A 19,596-nucleotide genomic window follows, 5' to 3' on the forward strand; every position below is an offset into this window, starting at 1 on the left:
ACTTTTAGACACACTAGCTAGCAGGACCATTTCTAGCCCAAAAGGGCCAATTTCTTCCTGAGAAGGACAGCACTGTTGTCTCCAACTGGGCCTTTGGGTGTGACTGATTGACTCAGTGTCAGTCAGTGAGTCCGTATTCTTTTCAGATTAATTTAAATAAAAAGGTTGATTGATCATATAATTATTTTCAAAACTGTTACTGTGTTATTTCTGTTTCAAAAGGCAGCAAGAAGAGCACCCGGATAGCTCAGTTGGTACAGCGGGTGCCCATATATAGAGGTTTACTCCTCGACGCAGCGGGCCTGGGTTCGACTCCGGCCTGCCGCTCTTTGCTGCATGTCATTCCCCCTCTCTCTCCTTTCATTTTCTTTTCTTTTTTTTTTAAGATTTTCTTTGGGAATTTCAGCCTTTAATGGAAAGAACAGCTATTCTTCAGACTATTGTACCAACAAAATCTACAATTGTTGCATCCCTACTCTGCTGTCGAGTATGTGATGAGAATTGTACAAAAAAAAAAAGAGATGAATATAATTTGGAGGATGTTTCCTGAATCGGCCGCAGTTTAGAACGGAAACTCAAAGAAAGAGGAAGGTGACGGACATCCGGTGGAACCTCCGCAGGACCGGAACTATCACATAATGAAACGTCATCGATATAGACTATATATTCCTTTATTGCTCTGGTTTTGTGCAGAGTTAAGGGGTAAAACTGGCACGTGTGATTTTAACATATTTAGCATGACATTGGCTGTATTCATTAAGGCTCTCTACACATGATCAGTGGAATTGGATATGCTCACAGAAAAGTGGGGCGCAGAGTGCGGAAGCAAAGTTTAACAATGGTCTATGTCACTAACGTTAGCCATTTAGCAGGAAAATACATTTAAAAAGGATCAGGTCACTTTCAGGTTACCTCAGACAGCTGTTCACCTCATTTGTTGCACATTTAAAGATTACGACAAACGAGGTTAAAGTTGAAACTGCTTGAACTTTGTATGCTTTGCATCACCCAAGATAAGGCTTCAAACCGGCTTCTTCCAGCGTCCGTTTGGGATTCAGACACGGTTAGGTGGTCTGACAAGTACTACATCTGAAGCATACTTATGTTTGTAGCACTGCTGCAAGGTTTGCCATCTTTGCTTTCCCAAAAAATAAACCGCAGCTCACTCCAACACAAAGCTATTCCGACACTGACCATGTGATGAGTCGTAAAAGCCCATTTTGGTTTAACCTGATGTACAAACATCTCTTTTGTTAAACTTGGTGTGTGACCCTTTTTGTTGTGGCCGCTTGAGCCAGGTCATAACTAGGCCTGTAACAATTATTACATAATTGTCAAATTGTCAATCTTTTTACATAATTGCAGTTTCTTTGTTTAACCACAATGAATTGCTGCCATTAGCTTAGGTCTTAAGGTGCGTGACTGGTACTTGTTGATTGTGTTTAGATATGCCGAATTGTAAGTGATTATTGGTAGGACTATATATTTTTAACGTTATTTCAATTGGTAGTTGTTGGCACTACACGTTCATAGCAACAAAATGACAGTTGGGGGGGGGGGGTACAGTTAGAAACAATGTTTTATGATAATAAAGAGGCGTTGTTTACTTCATAGGCTGTATTTGTGTTATTCCATTATCTGGGTCACATAACAGACAGTAATATAACCAAAAGATGTATCCTGGAATTCATTCAAAACTTTAATTTGTTAAAAGTAATAAATACATATCTAAATAAATATTTTTTAAATTTGACTCGGACAATTGTATTGTTAATCGCAATTATTTCTCAGACAATTGATTGTACAGCAACATTTGGTATTGTTACAGATCTGGTCATAACACCCAAAACATTACCAGGGGGTGGGCGATATGGCTTATAATATGTCAATATTTTTAGACTGAATTTAAGCATTACATATTCAAATATAATTTGCATAACAAATGAAATCTGAATAGTGTAGAGGAAGATTGACAGCTCTACTAGTGAGTGTTTTCTCTCCTTTCGACCTCATCTTGGCTCCTTCTCTCCCACTCTTCATCAGCGTATGCACAGGCAGCACACACACGAAGGCACATGCACACATAAAGAATCCTCGATAGCTACAGCTAATGGCGTTTTGACAGGGCCCTCATGTTACAGTGCCTCCAATTACACCCACACCTGAGAGTCTCCAGTGCAACTGCTGCTCCACCAGTTAATCCAGCCCTGATGATAATGATTGCTAATGATCATTGTCAGCTCAAGCATCAGAATAGAACTGTGAAACAGACCCACTACCCTCTGTGGGGCTACACAATGAAGATGGGCACATCGCCAGTGAAAAGCTTGTTTACATCCCTCCAGTTATTATTCATGAGCCGGTGTGCTCAGGTTTGTGTGCGTGTTGGGGCTGCCTGCCAGTCTTAGAGGAAATAAGGATCAGTAGAGCGATGCTGGAAAGTAGGGCTGCATGATATATTTTTGCGATGTCTGCATGCGCAATAGTCACACCGCAGGACATGCAAGGATGGAGCCTCAGGATACCCCACAGTAGGTGGACCGAAGACAAAACATCAACAAAACGTGTGTGTTTATGTGTTGTCTTCGGTCCACCTACTGTGGGGTATCCTGAGGCTATAATAATAATAATAGTAATAGTTAGTGAACCTGCAGGAACTGGATGTGGACCCAGATAGTACTGTGCAGGCAGGTCACTTGATCAGTTGGCTGCTTTGAAAATAGCTGCTGTCCTCAATTTTAGGGTCCTGATGGCGATGTTCTGGAGCTCATCTGGGTTTTGTAAATGGGCCAGCTCCAGTGCGAATCACACCAAGGACTTATTTTCTGATTTCTGATTGAGAAACATCAAGGCGTTGAAAGGAGCATCAAGCTACGTCTTTTCTTTTAGCACCATGGTGAATTGGAGTGGTCTATGGGAAGAGACCGTGCTCTAGCTTTATGCAAAAACTAAGCTTTTATAGCTTAGTTTTTGCCTGATGTTTCAGGTTTTAGACCAAATATTGTACTATGGTGGAATTTCTGGAAACACCATGTTGTGGTATGATGAGACTAAGGGAAAGCTTACATGACAACATCGGGTCATTCCTAGGTCACAGGTCAGGGGAAGAGAATATTTGGCCAGTCTTGAACAACCATACCTCTTCATGTATAACTGTTTGTCTATCTACAGATTCAGAGAGTCCATGTAGGCAGCTACATGAAAAGGGAATGTTTTGTCTCAGGGCTGTCTCCTGTTGGAGGTCAGTGGGCCAGCCACACGATTTAGTATCGGTGTTAACGGCGCCTGCATTCTTTTTCAAGGTTCAGCTAAACGTAACGCCTCCAGCAGGAGTTTAAATCCACCTTCAGGAAGACGGGAACTTCAGAGAGTTGGGACGGCACTGCAAAATTACACATCGTGGTTATACTCTACTGTCTGCTTAATTGTCTCCTCAATTGAGTGTTCATTAAATGCTCCTGTGTAATTCATCAAGGTCTCCCAAACCTTCTTCACATATGTCAAATGAGTTGTGCTGCTCCTGAGTTTTTTCTTAACATGTACCTGTGAGCAAATGTGAATTTAATGCTAACGACTTTCTTCAGAATGCACCAACATGGTGTGTCTACAAGCTTAAGCATCTGACGACTTTCAGTAGTCGATACCAATACCAGTAACATTCCATCATTCTTGATACCCAGTTCAGTACATATAACTGCTATTTCAGGATAAGGATAGCCAGGATAACACCTTGGATGTGTTGTTCAGTGTTTCCCACAGAATTGGATACTAGTTGTGGTGGTAGCTGACGGGGGTTAGATTTTCTTCAGTTTTAACTTTCTGTTTTGGTGTGGAGTGGAGAGGTATCAGGGCAGGGGGAAGGGACAGCGTGAGTCACATGTAATCAGGAGGGAACATCAGTCTTCTGCCCCCCCAGTCCGCTGCTCTGAAGCCTGCATCACCACACCGCTAGCATACGCTAATGTCTTCTATGAGTTCACCTGGAACTCCCAGACAACAAGCGTGTTAAGTCCGTTTCTCTCTGTTTTTTCACATCGCACTGGGCTGGTTAAAGTTATCTTTTAACAGATGTAGGGCTGGGCAAAATATTGATTATATTGATATATCGAGGTATGAATAATACAATACTCTAACATGAGCAATTAAATATTCAACAGTCTTTTGAGAAACTTTGTCTCCATTAATTCTGCATTCTCAAAGCCTCTTTATTTGAATAGCAAATCAGCTGCTCAATCAGTCTGATACATGCATAGGGACATGTTGTAGTCCTTGTTGATTAAGTGTTGAGTTACATAACTGTGTATGCTATAGACCCCAGCTGGAGAGCTATTTCATTCTGAGCTACAATCTCAGAAAAACTCAAACCCACTTACTGTTTGATAACAACAACGGCCAGGATGGAATCAGAAACTGTTCTTTAAAACAGGGGAACACGTTGTGTTGGCAAAAGAAGAAACCTGTGATGGAAATGTGATGAATAGCAAGTAGTTGAGAGAGATGTAATTTTCTGCATTCACGCATGCACGGGTATGCGAGTATTTGAAAATTCTCTTTATTGAGCATTATAAATAAGCTGAAAAAAGCTTAACGTTTTGAAAAGTATAGAAGGTTGAAACAAAAGATGTAGCACAAATGTCCTTTTAATAACATGAATATTTTTAGATTTGAATGGTTTCTGTATATATCATTGTCCTTATGATGAGCTCTGACTTGCTGTTTTTCTTTGTCAGCACTTTGTCTTTGTTTCATTGACTTCATTCTGTCTATAGCTATGTTTCTGACTTGATCCTTTGAATACTTTCAACTTGGAAAACAAACCCTAACCCTACCACTCCATCACATGTGTGACTTCCTATAAAAGAGCTTATTGCCACCACGCTATACATGTTAGAGAAGTTAGTTATACCCGGCTTTTCTCAAACTCTTCTCCTGGCTACAGTACAGTAAAACTAAACGGTCAAAAGTCACTAGGACTTTTGACCGTTTAGTTTTACTGCACATTTGTTTGCAGGGACACATTGGAGGGAGAGGTGGGGGCTGTTTGTGTGGGGTGTCTGTAGAGAGAGAGAGACTGTAGAGAGATTTCAGCAGACGTGTGACAAATATATATTATAATAAGCAAATATGCTTTTTGTCTCCACAGATCACCAGAAGTTGGAGAGAGAGGCCAGGATCTGCCGCCTGCTCAAGCATCCCAACATTGGTAACTAGTGCTCCCATTCTATTTACCATATCTCTTTCTGTCCTCCCTCTCATGATGTCAGGGGGTAAGTTATTTTTAATATATATCCATGTATTTAAAAGGTTAACCCTGAAGATGGGTTCGTCGATATATAGAACATCCATTAAATATTTAAGCAGTATGCTGGATACACATATGTGCTTTTGAAGACGTACTAGCCAGTCAGAAGAGTTTCCTTTAACAGCTCTCTTCCCCGTTGAAGACTTCCAGTCGGGTGCATTTCAGCGGGCCAAGCAAAATATCGTATACCTGTGTATCTTGTTTTCCTCACCAGTTAAAGTTAATTTGGATCAGTTATTGAATAACATCTTTTTGTGAGGTTAATAGATGGGCGACTCTCAATCTCTCAATAGCAGGGAAGGTTAATGTTATAAAAAAGGTTTGTGTTCCCAAGCTGAATTACCTTATCCAATCTCTTCCTCTGGAGGTTCCCCTGCCATATTGTTAATGGTTTGACAGGATAACAAAGACATTTATAAGGAGTGGTAAAAAACCCTGACTACATTTTAATAAATTGTAAAGACCGATTGATGAAGGAGGTTTGGGTCTACCAAAGATGTTGTATTACTACTATGCGTCATCTGGCCCACTGGTCACTTCCTCCTGAGAGAGCCCCATCCTGGTATTGTATTGAGCAATCTGTTCTTGCCCCATTATCACCCTTACAAAGCCTTTTGTTAAACTGTATGGTGAGCCAAAAACACATCCGATAAACTCTGACCTAAAAGTCGTTTGGACCAAACTGGCCCGGCTGTTTTGAACTGGATCCATATCTAAGTGCCTCCACAAGTATTTGGCAAAATCCAAAGTTATATATTGGTAGATCTCCGCTTTCTTGGAAGGAATGGTTGGAAAAGGGATTTGTTACACTGGGGGATCTGTATCTCCGATGTGGTACAGCAATTTGGAATCCCTAGCTCTCAATTTTTCAGATATTTGCAACTTGGCCATCTGTTAGTGGGGATTTCTGTTAAAATATGGAAAAGGTCTGAAAAAAGTAAAATGTTACTTTTGTTAAACAGAGCAGGGCAGGTTTCACCCTGTGACCATTACGAAGCATGGCCTCAAATGTTGGGTCTTGAGAAGCTGCAGCATTTATTAACGATGTTAATATCTCAGCCTGAAACAAAGGCATCGTTTCCCTGCGCTACTTTCAGTTGGTTCTATTTTAAAGATGAGCTTTCCTTTCTTTATAATATGTAGGCCTATCATTTTATTATTTAAGTAGTTTATCTTTCACCCTCCCCACAACCTGATTAATACAAGTAAGCACTTCCTTGAGAGCGTAGAGATTCCTAACAAACAAAGAAGTTCAGTCTGAAGCCATATTGTCCTATACATTGACTTGTGCAATGGCACCCTGTCCACAAATAAAGTGCGTCCACATGGCTCCCTTCCCCCCTCCCCAACACACACACACACACACACACACACACACACACACACACACACACACACACACACACACACACACACACACACACACACCTCCCTCTCATTTCCATCCTTGCTTCGTGAAAGGCCAAGAAACTGTAATTACCACCTTAGTACAACTTTGACACACAGTGAAAACTGGCATTTATTGGTTGTTTGGTCCCTTTTGTTTTCTTGTACTGAAAATGAGGGTTGGGGGTGGATGCGACAGACAAATGGATAGGTGGGCTATTGGGTTTGCTGGTCTGTTGTCAAGGTGTCAGATATTGACTAACTGACATATGACAGAGGAGGGTTTAGTTAAAAGGGTTATTTAGAAGGGCTTGTCGTCATGTCTATTACCAGAACCAAACTAGGGCTTTACTTCCTGCAACATGGTCATTTCATCTTGACAGCAGCAGCAGTTTAATAGGCAGTTAGTTAACAGCCACCATAAATAGCTCTTTGAATAGATATTAACTGTTTCCCATGGCGTCCACTTACTTGAAATGGCTAATAGATAAGGAGAGAACCATATTAAGCCAACATTATATTGGATTTTGAGGCTAATGATATTTGAAAGTAATACAAACTTTCTGAAAATCACAAGCTTCAGATTCTTTAGACATTTCGCTTCCAAATGAACTGTTATGATTTTTGATAGTTGTATAATAATTATAATTATCAGTTTACAGTAATAGTATGACTTTTGTTTGTCTTTAATACATTTTAGATTTGTTTTGCATATCTGCCATCACCCAATACCAATATATCAGTGAAAACCCAGTTGGCCTCATTTTCCCCGCAGATGTATCCGTTTCTGAGATTTGTTCATCTTTGAAGCAAAACTACAATTTCTTTGTTACAACTGGCCGTTAACCTTATTGGATCCTATTTTTTTTAGCAATGTTGTGTTCCCACAGAAGATCTCAACAGTTGCCCGTCTGCTAAGCCCTGATCAAATATAATATAAAATTGTCTCGCGCTATGGCTTTAATGGTTACATACGTGATATTGTGCTAAAGCTAACAGGTCCCAGGTTAAGTTATCATCCTCACCAGTTGATGATCTATGTCAGGGGTGGCCAACCAGTTAGGTATAAAGAGCCACAAAAAGAAACGCACCATAGCAAAAAGCCACACAACACATGCACGTCCACACTACAACAGCAACCGTGTCTTCCAGATCTGATGACAGTCATAATACATAGCAGTTTTCATAGTTTTTTTTCTCACTTAGACTGACTCAGTGGGAAACCTGACAGTCTTTGTTATCCACAATCCTTTTCAGGTCTTGCTTGAACTCGGTTGTGGCCACTCAAAGCAACTCTCTCACTCATTTGTCACTAGAGGGTCTTTCAAACACTCAGATTCAGCAGTGAAAGGTTTAACGAGGAAGGTGATCTGTGGCCGCTGTTTTTCCTCAGGTTGTAGAATCTGTCCTCAGAACTCTGCTGCATTATTTTCCATTTTAAAATAATTGGCAAATGTATTGGCAGATGCATTCAAATGTTTTTTTTTTTTTTTACTTATCTGAAATACTGTGTTTCAGAAAAGTTAAAAACAACAATCAACCAATGACACAGCCCCCAGCCACACAGTAAGAGCCTCACAGGAGCAGGCAAAGAGCCGCATACGGCTCAAGAGCCACAGGTTCGCCACCCCTGATCTATGTAGAAGACGAGGAAAAAAAAGAAATGGCATGGTTCTTATACCGCAGTGTAGGGTTACGTTTAGGGCAACTATTTGGTCTATAATGTGTCAGAAAACAGTGAAAAATGTGGATCATGTTTCCCAAAGCCCAAGATGACGTCCTCAAATGTCTTGTTTTGTCCACAACTCAAAGATCTTCAGTTTACTGTCACAGAGGAGAGAAGAAACTAGAAGATATTCACATTTAACTGGAATCAGATTTTTTTAGTTTACACTATGGGTCCTATCTTTCACCCGGCGCAGCGTAAAGCCCGACGCAAGTGTCTTTGTTAGTTTAAGACCGACGCAGTTGTCAGTTTCCCGTCCAGCGCCCACGCCGTTTAAATAGCAAACGCACCTGCACCCATCTGTGTGCCCATGGGTGTGCTGGTCTTACAGGGAGGTGTGTTCAGGTGCATTCTGGGTGTATTGCTATCTTGAGGCAGCGGGAAGTGATTGCTCCATTGACCAACAAAAACCTGGTCTAAAGTCAATAACGCAGCATTTCATTGTTATTTTAACAGAGCATTAGTAAAATGCTCCTAGGCTCGTGCACAGCACGCACACACTATGTTTGTTACACACACGGGGACGCACATGCAAAAGATAAAAAAATAAATGAATAAAAATAAAACATTAGCAATGCGCCAAGGTCCAAATGCGCCTGGCTTTTAAAGGGAATGGGAGATGACACTCTGCCCTGAACGCTTCACGCTGTACGCTTAGATGGTTAAAATAGGGCCCTATATGTTTTAAGAAGAGATAATACTGAATGATTCCAGGTTTGACTCACTGGAGATTCTCAATATTTGCCCGCTCACACATGAGCACACACTCTCCCTCCGTTTGAGACCAGCTTGTCTCCCATCAGATAATGATTTTCTGGTAGCAAGTAGCGCTGGTCTCATTACTATTCCATTCACGCAGCATCCAGCCCTGGGAAAGCCCTCAATCCTTTAAGGTCGTCGTGGTGATGGATCTCTCGGATGTCAATCAGGAGATGAGCTAACGGAGACGTCAGAGAATCTCTACAGGGGAATCTTTCCCTTTTTCTAATCTTTTCATCCATCTCATGCTCTGGCCTGTTTGAGCTTTTCCTAGAAGCACCCTCACATTCGTACAGTCTCACACATCATGAGTACAGTCAGTCTCTCACTGTTGGTTGATTTACCAATGGAGTCTGGAAATGATCTGTGCTGACATGACAAGAAGCCAAAGACAAATCAAAGTCATTGTTTTCTATTAAAACATATACAGTATATAATAGAGCCAAAATCAATTATATTATAATCAATAGCCAAGCTTTCCATTGCGCCTGTTAAAGCTACATTATGGTACCTCTAAACCAGTGCTCTTCAGTCCTGCAGAGCCACAGCCCTGTGTGTTTCAGCTATCTCCCTACTAGGGGTGTTGAAATGAATCATTGCATCGATGCATCACTGTGCGGACCTGGACGATTCTGCATCGATGCTGTGACAGACCATAATCTACTATAGCCTACTGATGTTACTTGCTGATTTTCTGGTCGCTGCTTTTTTAGTTTTTGCCTTTTGTCTGCTGTGTTCAGACTCCACTACATTCAGAAAGGGTCTTTTTGAAGGGCAGATACAATAAAAAGAGGAGTTCCCATATATCTGAATTTGTTGATTAAAACCATGTGTAGGAATATATAATAATATTCAGGAGGTTGCGCATTGTGATGCTTCGTGATATCGAGTCGTGAGACCAGTGAAGATTCACACCCCTACTCTAGCTAGGGTTTGCTACCATTCACATTTGAACTGATACGGGTACCTGTAATTCAGTACCGAGACCCAACGGTTCTTTTTTTCAGTACTTTATTCTCTCTTTAATAACATAGATGCAATTTCAGTTGTAAAAAAATAAGCCAAACTAGGGCGTCTGGGTAGCTCACCTTTTAGAGCACGCGCCCATATACAGAGGCTCAGTCCTTGACACAGCTGCCGCGGGTTCGGTTCCGACCTGCGGCCCTTTGCTACGTCATTCCCCCTCTCTCTCCCCTTTCAAGTTTAAGCTGTCCTGTCAAAAATAAAGACCTAAAAATGTCCAAAACAACTTCAAAAGAATAAATAAGCCAAACTATTGTTATTCATACATCGTTTGACCCCACCCTCCCGTTCCTGCCCCATGTCAACATGTCAAAAACACCGCCTTCCACCCTCACTGTCACCTACTGCTGCAGAAATGCTAATTCATGCAACATCCAGGCTCAGCTACTGCAACCATTTCCTGTGTGATACCACAAACAAGTAATTGCAGGGTAACCTTGGTGTTTTTCAACCTGGACCCTATTTTCCTATGTCTTTGTGTCAAGTGACTGATGGAACAACATTTTTTCTAATTGGTCCAATATTGAGCAAGAACACTCTTTGTGAGTGGGGAGCGATAAGATATTGGATAAGAGCAAATCCAGGTATGATTGTGGGCCCGTTTCTGAAACTGAACCCCCTTATTGAAACGGGCCCTGGGCTGGTCAATGATGCTCTCTATGAAAAGGATGATAAAGATCTACATTACCAAGCTCTGTTTCCATGGTGTTCTCGCTTGTAGGTTTTAGTTCATCCATGACTATCATCAATAAATGAAACACAAATAATCATGTTTTAAAGCTGTCTAGAGCAAAGAGCTTCAACAGGGGGTCTGGGACCCCTAGGGGTCCTCAGAGTTGCTGCAGGGTGGGCCTGCCAAATTGTTGTTCAATGGTTTAATTTTATTTTTTTTTAAATGTCTGAAAATATACATTTACATGAATCCAACATAATGGTAAAGAAAACTTTTTTTTTTTTTTTTTTTTTTTTTAAAATGTACACAACATTGATGATAGGCTTACTGGCCTATAGATAAGCTAGCCATAAGGTAGCCATCCACAGACAGTTAAGCTTAAGGATTTACTGTGACACATTTTCACATTAAAACATGATCTATAAATATATCAATATGCCAACAATTTTTATTTTAAAAGCTTAGTATTGTATGCACCATAACAATGTATGTGTAAAGGCTTTAGGATGCCCTTCACGTTATTGTAGGTCCACTTTAATATGCAACTCATTTTAATACACTATATGCAGTAAGGGGTCCCTGCTCCGTCTCTTTTGTCAGCTAAGGGGTCCTCTGCCTAAAAAAATGTTGACGACCCCTGGTCTAGAGATTGGAACAGGCTATCTTACTGTACCAAAGCCTCTGTAACCCCTGAGCTAAAGCGCCTGTGTTCCAGGAGTGGTCAGAGGCATCATGTCAGTCTTAGTTTCACACCATGTCATTGCATGTCCATTAAGCAGTGTAGCTACAGTAATTGGCTCGGTGAAAGCTCACCGGTGGAGGAGTTCTTACCTCTGCTGCCTTCATTTTCTTCTTGTTCATCAAAGTGAAAGAGACAGCCTTGCTCAGAGGACCTGGGCACTAAAACTAGAGCAGCATCAGTGCTATATCTGCCAGCAAATTGCCATGCAGATGCATGTTAGTGCGTTTGCATCTGATAAACATGGTTTGAGACAAAGCTGTCTAGTGTTCACAATATTTAAAACAGTGAAAATATCATATGTAATGTCAATAACTACAGAGTATTATCTTATTAAATAAACAGTTATTTTAGGGTTATATTGACATTTTTAAGCCACACTGCAATGTGACTAAAAACACACTAGAAGGCACTGGGAGACGCTTAAAGAAATCTTTGCTTTCGAAATTCATATTGATGCTGATACATTTAAAAAACAGCATACTTTCAATTTAATAACTAACATAGAGCTTGATTTATTCCCATCCCCAGTTGCAGAATTTGTATTACTTGCATTTTTTTGTTATATACCGCTTCAAATTTTGTTGGGTCTAGTCTATGCAAATCAGAAAAGCTGAAATGTCTTGCATTTTTGAAAATGCTAATATTTACTCTAATTTCACATTACTGAATTCATTCAAAAACTATTTTCTTTATTGTAAGTCAAAGGAGAAGCTACAAACATGGGCTATAAGCTATAGCCAGCTTTTACAATGACCATAAGAACTCTGTAGCTGAATATAGGCTCACATTATTATTTCAGAAGTGTGGATGTCCGCTCATGAACCTCCATGCAGTATGTTTGTATCCACAGCTGGATCTACCTCCTTTTAGAGAGAATCAAAGTGAATATTGTTAATAATGTATCTTTGTATGAGTATATAAGCTCTGAGAATGTGTGTATGTAGATGCATCTATTTTTAAATATGATTACCAATTGTTATATTTGGACCATTGACTAGCTGTGCCAACATTTAGTAGCTTATCATGCCAAACGCCCTACAAAGCTATGCAGAAGACGAGTTGTGTGGCTAATCTGGAAGTTTAAATTTGGTTTCTTGTAGGGCTGAATGATTTAAGAAAAAAAATCAAATTGCGATATTTCTGCCAGATATTGCGATTACGATTCGATTTGAGATTATTATTTAAGTTTAGCTAAAGTATTGTCTGTGTAACAGCTAAAACATGTCATGGAACATTTATAACATGAGTCCCCATCAAAACTGCTCTATATCTTTATTTAAGGAACATAGATATGAATTTTCAGCAGTAAGTGATATGTAACATTATTCCAGCATTTATCTTAAGAAAAAACATTAAAAACATTAAATATAACAATATGAAGAGGAATAAATAATGTTAAACCTAATGTTACACCAAACATTCCACTAAATATTGCACATTAAATGAATCAAGGCTGTCATGCCGCTTGAAAATGTGTTCTACTTTGTTTCAGCAGTTCAGTGTGGTTTGTTTATCTTTGTAACCATAGTAACGTAGTACCAGTGCATGTTGGGAAACAGGAAGTAAAATTGCCATGCGGTAATCAGCTACAGGAATGCGTGAGCTCTACCAGTCGTCAGTTTCTGAGTCGATCGCTTTTCTTTCTCCCTTTTTGCTAAGGCAACGTCTGTAAGTATTTCTCATCATGTAACATTAGGTTACTGCTTATTCTAATTTTGTAAGATTATTGAGACGGCTAAGAAGCTAATTAGTTCGTGCTAGGCTAAGTTATCTTTATGTTTATTACTGCTGGTTGTGTTTATCATATAGGCTACACTGCTATGTTAGCTAAGCGGTGATATTTACACTGTTGCTGTGTATTTGGGTTTGATTAATAATATAGACATCTCATTGTACTGTATTGCAGTTTCACAAAATTCCCAGTAAACTTCATGGAAATGAATCAGCTGTGTCCTGGAGTTTCTTGGGAGTGTTTAAGCTGAATGGAACATAGCCCATGACAGTGAAAAGACGGCAACACAGCTAACGAGGGACACAAGGATTGCCATCCTACGGAGCAACTCAATACCAAGAGATGAGTGGCTAACGCTACAGCTTCCTGTCAGCTACGCACTAGCTTCCTTCTCCTGATATTGAAAACGCGGTGAGTCACAATATCACAACGTAGCAACAGTAAAAAAGGAAATGGAGATAACTCTGTTAACTGTGCGCTCAAGAAGCAGTCGCTCATCTGGTACATCGTCCAGCTCGAAGATTAGCATGGCCGTCGCCATGGCAAAGGCAAAAGCTGAAGCAGCACAAGCTAAAGCAGCACATGTGCAAAAGGAAATTGAACTTAAAGTGGAGCAGGCACAAGTTCAAGCTAATCTTGATGCATTAAACGAAAAAGAAAAGGATGCTGCCATAGCAGAGGAAAATGCTCTTGTGGCTGGTTTGCAAGATATGGGCTTTGAAGTATGCAGTGAGGTTAACAGCCCGGTTCCCCAATCGGTCAAAGACCAGCGCGTCTCCGCCTATGTGTCGGCACAAGCCAGCCTATGCAGCAAGGGTCTACCTGTCAGAAGAGGGAGTGACTATGCTTCACCAACGCTTCATCCTCCACACCCTCAACCAATCAATGTTATCCCTTCAACACAACACCCACTCAATGCAAGTCAAACCCAAGCTGCTGCTTCTGCTGACATTATGCCACACCAAGTTCCTCAGGCCCCTCAGACCAGTGGGGCACCGCCACAACAAAGCTTCAATCAGCCTCTCAATTCCTCTCCAGCTCCTCAGCTTGGTGGGAATCGTCTGCAACAGAACTTCAAACAGGATTCTTCATCTCCTGTGCACCCGCCTGCTCAAAGGACGCCTTATGGAGCTAGCTATGACCATTCTACGTCCACTGGAGACCTCATCAAATACCTTGCTCGCAGCCACCTGGTGACTTCAGTCCTCACCACATATGATGACCAGCCAATGAACTATTGGGCCTGGAAAACATCGTTCCTGAACGCTATCGCCGATCTAGACCTGTCCGCTGCAGGAGAACTCGACCTCCTCACCAAGTATCTGGGAAAAGAGTCAGCAGAACAAGTAAGAAGAATAAAAACAGTCAACATTAAGGATCCAGCAACTGAACTGCACATGGCATGGGGGCGCCTTGCCGAAATATATGGCTCGCCAGAAGCCGTTGAACAGGCTCTGTTCAACAAACTAGAAAACTTTCCAAAGGTCACAACAAAGGATCCACAGAGATTCAGGGATCTAGCCGACCTGTTGTCAGAGCTACAAGCTGCCAAGGAAGACGGCTACCTTGCAGGCTTGTCGTACTTGGATACCTCCAGAGGAATTAAGCCTATCATTGAGAAACTCCCATACAACATACAAGAAAAGTGGCTTTACTTTGGTACTTGGATACCTCCAGAGGAATTAAGCCTATCATTGAGAAACTCCCATACAACATACAAGGAAAGTGGCTTTACTTTGGTACAAGATACAAACAGGAACATTTTGTTAGCTTCCCACCTTTCTCCGTGTTGGTAAACTTCATCGCCACAGAGGCAAGGGCTCGCACTGACCCAAGCTTTAACCTCTTCATGCAAGCTCCAGCAGAGAGAGAGAGTAAGTGGGAGAGGCCTACAAAGACATCCGTATATGTTCACAAGACGCAGGTCTCAGGAACTGCTAAGGCCGAGTGTAGAGAAAGTATGGAACAGATTAATCCAAATAAACATTGTCCTCTGCATAAAAAGCCCCACCCTCACGGAAATGCAGAGGCTTCCGTGAGAAGAGCATAAATGATCGCAAACAGCTTTTGAAAGAGCATTACATCTGCTTTCGCTGTTGCTCCTCCACAGAGCATCTTGCAAAGAACTGCACCGCTGAGATAAAATGTACAGAGTGTAAGAGCACTGCTCATGTGACACGCTTCACCCCTGCCCACCTACCTGGAAATCTAAGTCGTCCCCTTCCACTTCAGAGGATGGCGGGGAGGAGGACAGAGCAGACAGAGGTCAAGTCAACGTGCACACAAGTATGTGGTGAAGGATTGAGTGCCAGAGCATGTGCTAAGATCTGCCTCGTCAGCGTGTTCCCAAACGGATGCAGGGAGGAGTCCAAGAGAATGTACGCCATACTGGATGAGCAGAGCAATCGCTCCCTGGCGCGGTCGGAGTTCTTTGAGGTTTTTAAGATCTCTGGAAGTTCCTACTCATATACTCTCAAGACCTGTGCGGGGCGTACAGAGACAGCGGGGAGGAGAGCCAGTGGTTACACTGTGGAGCCGGTGTACAAGAAAGTAAGCATTCCTCTACCTACACTCCTCGAGTGCAACCAAATCCCTAACGTTCGTGCCGAGATTCCTACACCGGAAGCAGCCTACCATCATGCCCACCTGAAGCACATCGCCAACAAGATTCTGCCTCTAGATCCGGATGCCAAAATACTCCTCTTACTGGGCAGAGACATCTTATGGGCGCACAAGGTCCGAGAGCAGATAAGTGGCCCAGGAGATGCACCGTTTGCTCAAAGGCTTGACCTAGGATGGGTCGTCATCGGTGATGTGTGCCTTGGAGGTGCTCACAGACCACCTGAGGTGAGGAGTTACAAAACAGCCATCTTAGAGAATGGTCGTATGAGTCATTTTCAGCCATGCAACAACCAAATCAGAGTGAAAGAGGTATTTGGTAGAGTGCCTAAACATCAGCACCAACCTCCACCCGCAGCTCAATGATGCTCAGTGGAGACCGCTTGGGGCAGACTGTCTTTGCTTGTACTCCCGAAGACCACAGACTCGCTCCATCCATGGAGGATCTAGAGTTTCTGAAGATGATGGAAGCTGAGTGCTACCAGGACAGCTCCAAAAGTTGGGTTGCACCACCACCAGCGCGTCATGTGAAGGAGTGTCGCTCAACGATGTCTTGCTCACTGGCCCTGACCTTAATAATAGCCTGCTAGGTGTTCTTATGAGGTTCAGGAAGGAACAGGTGGCAATCACTGCCGACATCGAGCACGTGTTCCACTGCTTTGTCGTTAAGGAGGACCACCGTGATTTTCTCCGCTTCCTGTGGTATAGGAACAACGACCCTACCTCTGACATCGTGGACTACAGAATGCGGGTTCACCTTTTTGGGAACAGTCCCTCCCCTGCCGTTGCAGTGTATGGTCTGCGACGGGCAGCTAAGGAAGCAGAAACCGACTATGGCAGTGATGCAAGAAGATTCATCGACCGCGAGTTCTACGTTGACGACGCTTTAAAGTCCTTCGTCACCGAGGAAGAGGCCATCAGCGTCCTTGGGCGAGCACAGAAGATGCTTGCAGCTTCTAACCTCAGGCTGCACAAAATTGCTTCAAATCGACCGGCAGTCATCGAAGCATTTCCATCCGAAGATCGCACCAAGGACGTTAACAGCCTAGATCTCTTTGTTGATGATCTGCCCATCCAACGTAGCCTTGGATTGTTCTGGAACATGCGCACAGACACCTTCATGTTTGAAATCAAAGATGACCAGAAGCCATTCACTCGCAGAGGGGTACTGTCGACCGTGAACAGCCTCTACGATCCTCTAGGGTTCCTTGCCCCCATCACAGTTCATGGAAGACTGATACTCAGGGAACTCACCATGCAAGCAGAGGACTGGGACTCACCTCTTCCCAAAGACATGGAGAGTGAGTGGACTAGATGGAAACAGTCACTCCAAGATTTAGAGGGGCTCCAGATACCACGCCCTTATACGTCCTTCTCCACCGCAGGCGCGTTAAGAAGAGAACTCTGTGTCTTTGCAGACGCATCAGTTAAGGCCATAGCAGCCGTAGCCTACATCAAGGTGACAAGTCACCAAGAACAGACTGAGATTGGCTTTGTCTTCGGGAAGGCAAAGTTGGCTCCCCAGCCTGGCTTAACTATCCCGAGACTTGAGCTCTGTGCGGCTGTGCTCGCCGTCGAAATCGCCGAGATGGTAGTCACAGAGATGGACACAACATTCAACAATATCACCTACTACACAGATAGCAAGGTTGTATTGGGGTACATCCAGAACCAGTCAAGGAGATTTTATGTCTACGTACACAACAGGATCCAACGAATCCATCAATCACCTTGTTCCGGCCAGTGGAAGTACGTCCCAACGCAGCCCAGCTGACATTGGGTCAAGAACTGTGACACCAGCCTTGTTTAGCAGCACAATTTGGCTCAAAGGACCAGCCTTTCTCCATGATGCATCTTCGCATTCACCTGAGCTTCAAGAGACTTATAACCTTATTAACACTGACTCTGAAGTGCGTCCCCAGGTGGTGACAAGTCTCACATATGTTACCAGAGATGTGGTACACCCACAACGCTTTGAACGTTTCTCCAAGTTCAGCACTCTCCTCACAGCCATAGCACACCTCATCCACGTGGCTCGTTCTTTTGCCCACTCCACCCAGAGTGAATGTCAGGGGTGGCACATCTGTCGCTCTACAGAAGAAGAGTTGCTGAGGGCCAAAGTGTGCATTGTGAGGAGTGTCCAGAATGAGTGCTATACAGAGGAACTTAAGTGTATCAACTCAGGATCCAACATCCCATCTTCCAGCAGCCTGTGGAAATTGCACCCCACCATGGACCAAGATCAACTTCTTGGAGTGGGAGGTCGGATTGGACAGTCGGATCTGATCACGAACGAGACTCACCTCATCATCATCCCTGGCCGGCATCATCTTGCAACCCTGCTTGTGTCTCACTATCATGAAGCAGTGAAGCACCAAGGAAGACATCTGACTGAAGGTGCCATTTGAGCAGCAGGGTTCTGGCTGGTGGGAGCTAAACGCTGCGTTAGCAGTCGGCTTCACAGATGTATCACTTGTAGAAGGCTGAGGGGAAAGACCGAACATCAGCAGATGGCAGCTCTGCCAGCAGAACGGCTACAAGTAGCATCTCCCTTCACCTACTTAGGTGTCGACGTCTTTGGACCATGGGACATTGTCTCACGCCGCACAAGAGGAGGAGTTTCCAACTCTAAATGATGGGCTGTGATGTTCTCATGCATGTGCTCAAGGGCAGTTCACATCGAGGTAATTGAAGCAATGAGTACCAGCAGCTTTATCAACGCCTTGAGGAGATTCTTTGCACTCAGGGGCCCTGCAAAGCAGATCCGCTCTGACTGCGGAACTAACTTCATCGGCGCCTCTCGTGAGCTAGAGATGGACAAGACTAATCCAGGCTTCAACAGTGTGGAAGAGTACCTGGACACACAGAGCTGCACCTGGGTATTCAACCCGCCCCACGCGTCTCATATGGGTGGCGCGTGGGAACAAATGATTGGCATTGCCCGCCGTATTTTGGACTGCATGCTGCTTGAGGAGAGGAGGTCTCACCTGACACATGAGGTTTTAACCACACTCATGGCCGAGGTAGCTGCAATCATGACTGCTAGACCGCTCATCCCAGTGTCATCGGATCCAGAATCGCCTCTCATCCTCACCCCAGCAATGCTCCTGACTCTCAAGACAGGCTCTGTACCTCCTCCTCCGTCGGGAAGCTTTGAGGAAGCGCATCTCGTCAGAGGAGTGGAAGCGGATTCAGGGCCTAGCAGACATGTTTTGGAACAGGTGGAAATATGAATGAAGCTTCAGCACAAGTGGCAAGAAAAAAGGCCGAACCTCCAAGAAGGAGATATAGTTCTCCTGAAAGACAATCGGGCAAAGAGAAATCAATGGCCTAAGGGCATCATCGCAAAAACCTTTCCAGGAGAAGATGGATTGGTTCGGAAGGTTCAGGTGGAAGTCGTCAAGGATGGAATCAGAAAGACTTTTTCTCAGCCCATTACAGAAGTGGTTCTGCTTCTCTCTCCAAAGACTGATTCTGTTAACTAATGTGGGCTCTTTAAAGACCCCAAGCGGGGAGTGTCATGCCGCTTGAAAATGTGTTCTACTTTGTTTCAGCAGTTCAGTGTGGTTTGTTTATCTTTGTAACCATAGTAACGTAGTACCAGTGCATGTTGGGAAACAGGAAGTAAAATTGC

At 43.1% G+C, this 19,596-nt stretch overlaps 1 protein-coding gene across 18 annotated transcripts in view; it reads left to right on the forward strand.

Annotated features, from left to right (window-relative positions):
• The window catches only part of camk2d1 (calcium/calmodulin-dependent protein kinase (CaM kinase) II delta 1), a 100,556-nt gene that overhangs the window by 32,868 nt on the left and 48,092 nt on the right, over positions 1-19,596 (forward strand). For all 18 annotated transcript variants that reach the window (XM_035993726.1, XM_031299851.2, XM_031299855.2 and 15 more), the window contains exon 3: positions 5,144-5,203. In XM_035993726.1, coding sequence (XP_035849619.1) covers positions 5,144-5,203 — 60 coding nt within the window. The remainder of the gene's footprint in view (positions 1-5,143; positions 5,204-19,596) is intronic.

The sequence above is a fragment of the Sander lucioperca genome, chromosome 17 (genome assembly GCF_008315115.2).
Source record: "Sander lucioperca isolate FBNREF2018 chromosome 17, SLUC_FBN_1.2, whole genome shotgun sequence".
NCBI classification, from domain to species: Eukaryota; Metazoa; Chordata; class Actinopteri; order Perciformes; family Percidae; genus Sander; species Sander lucioperca.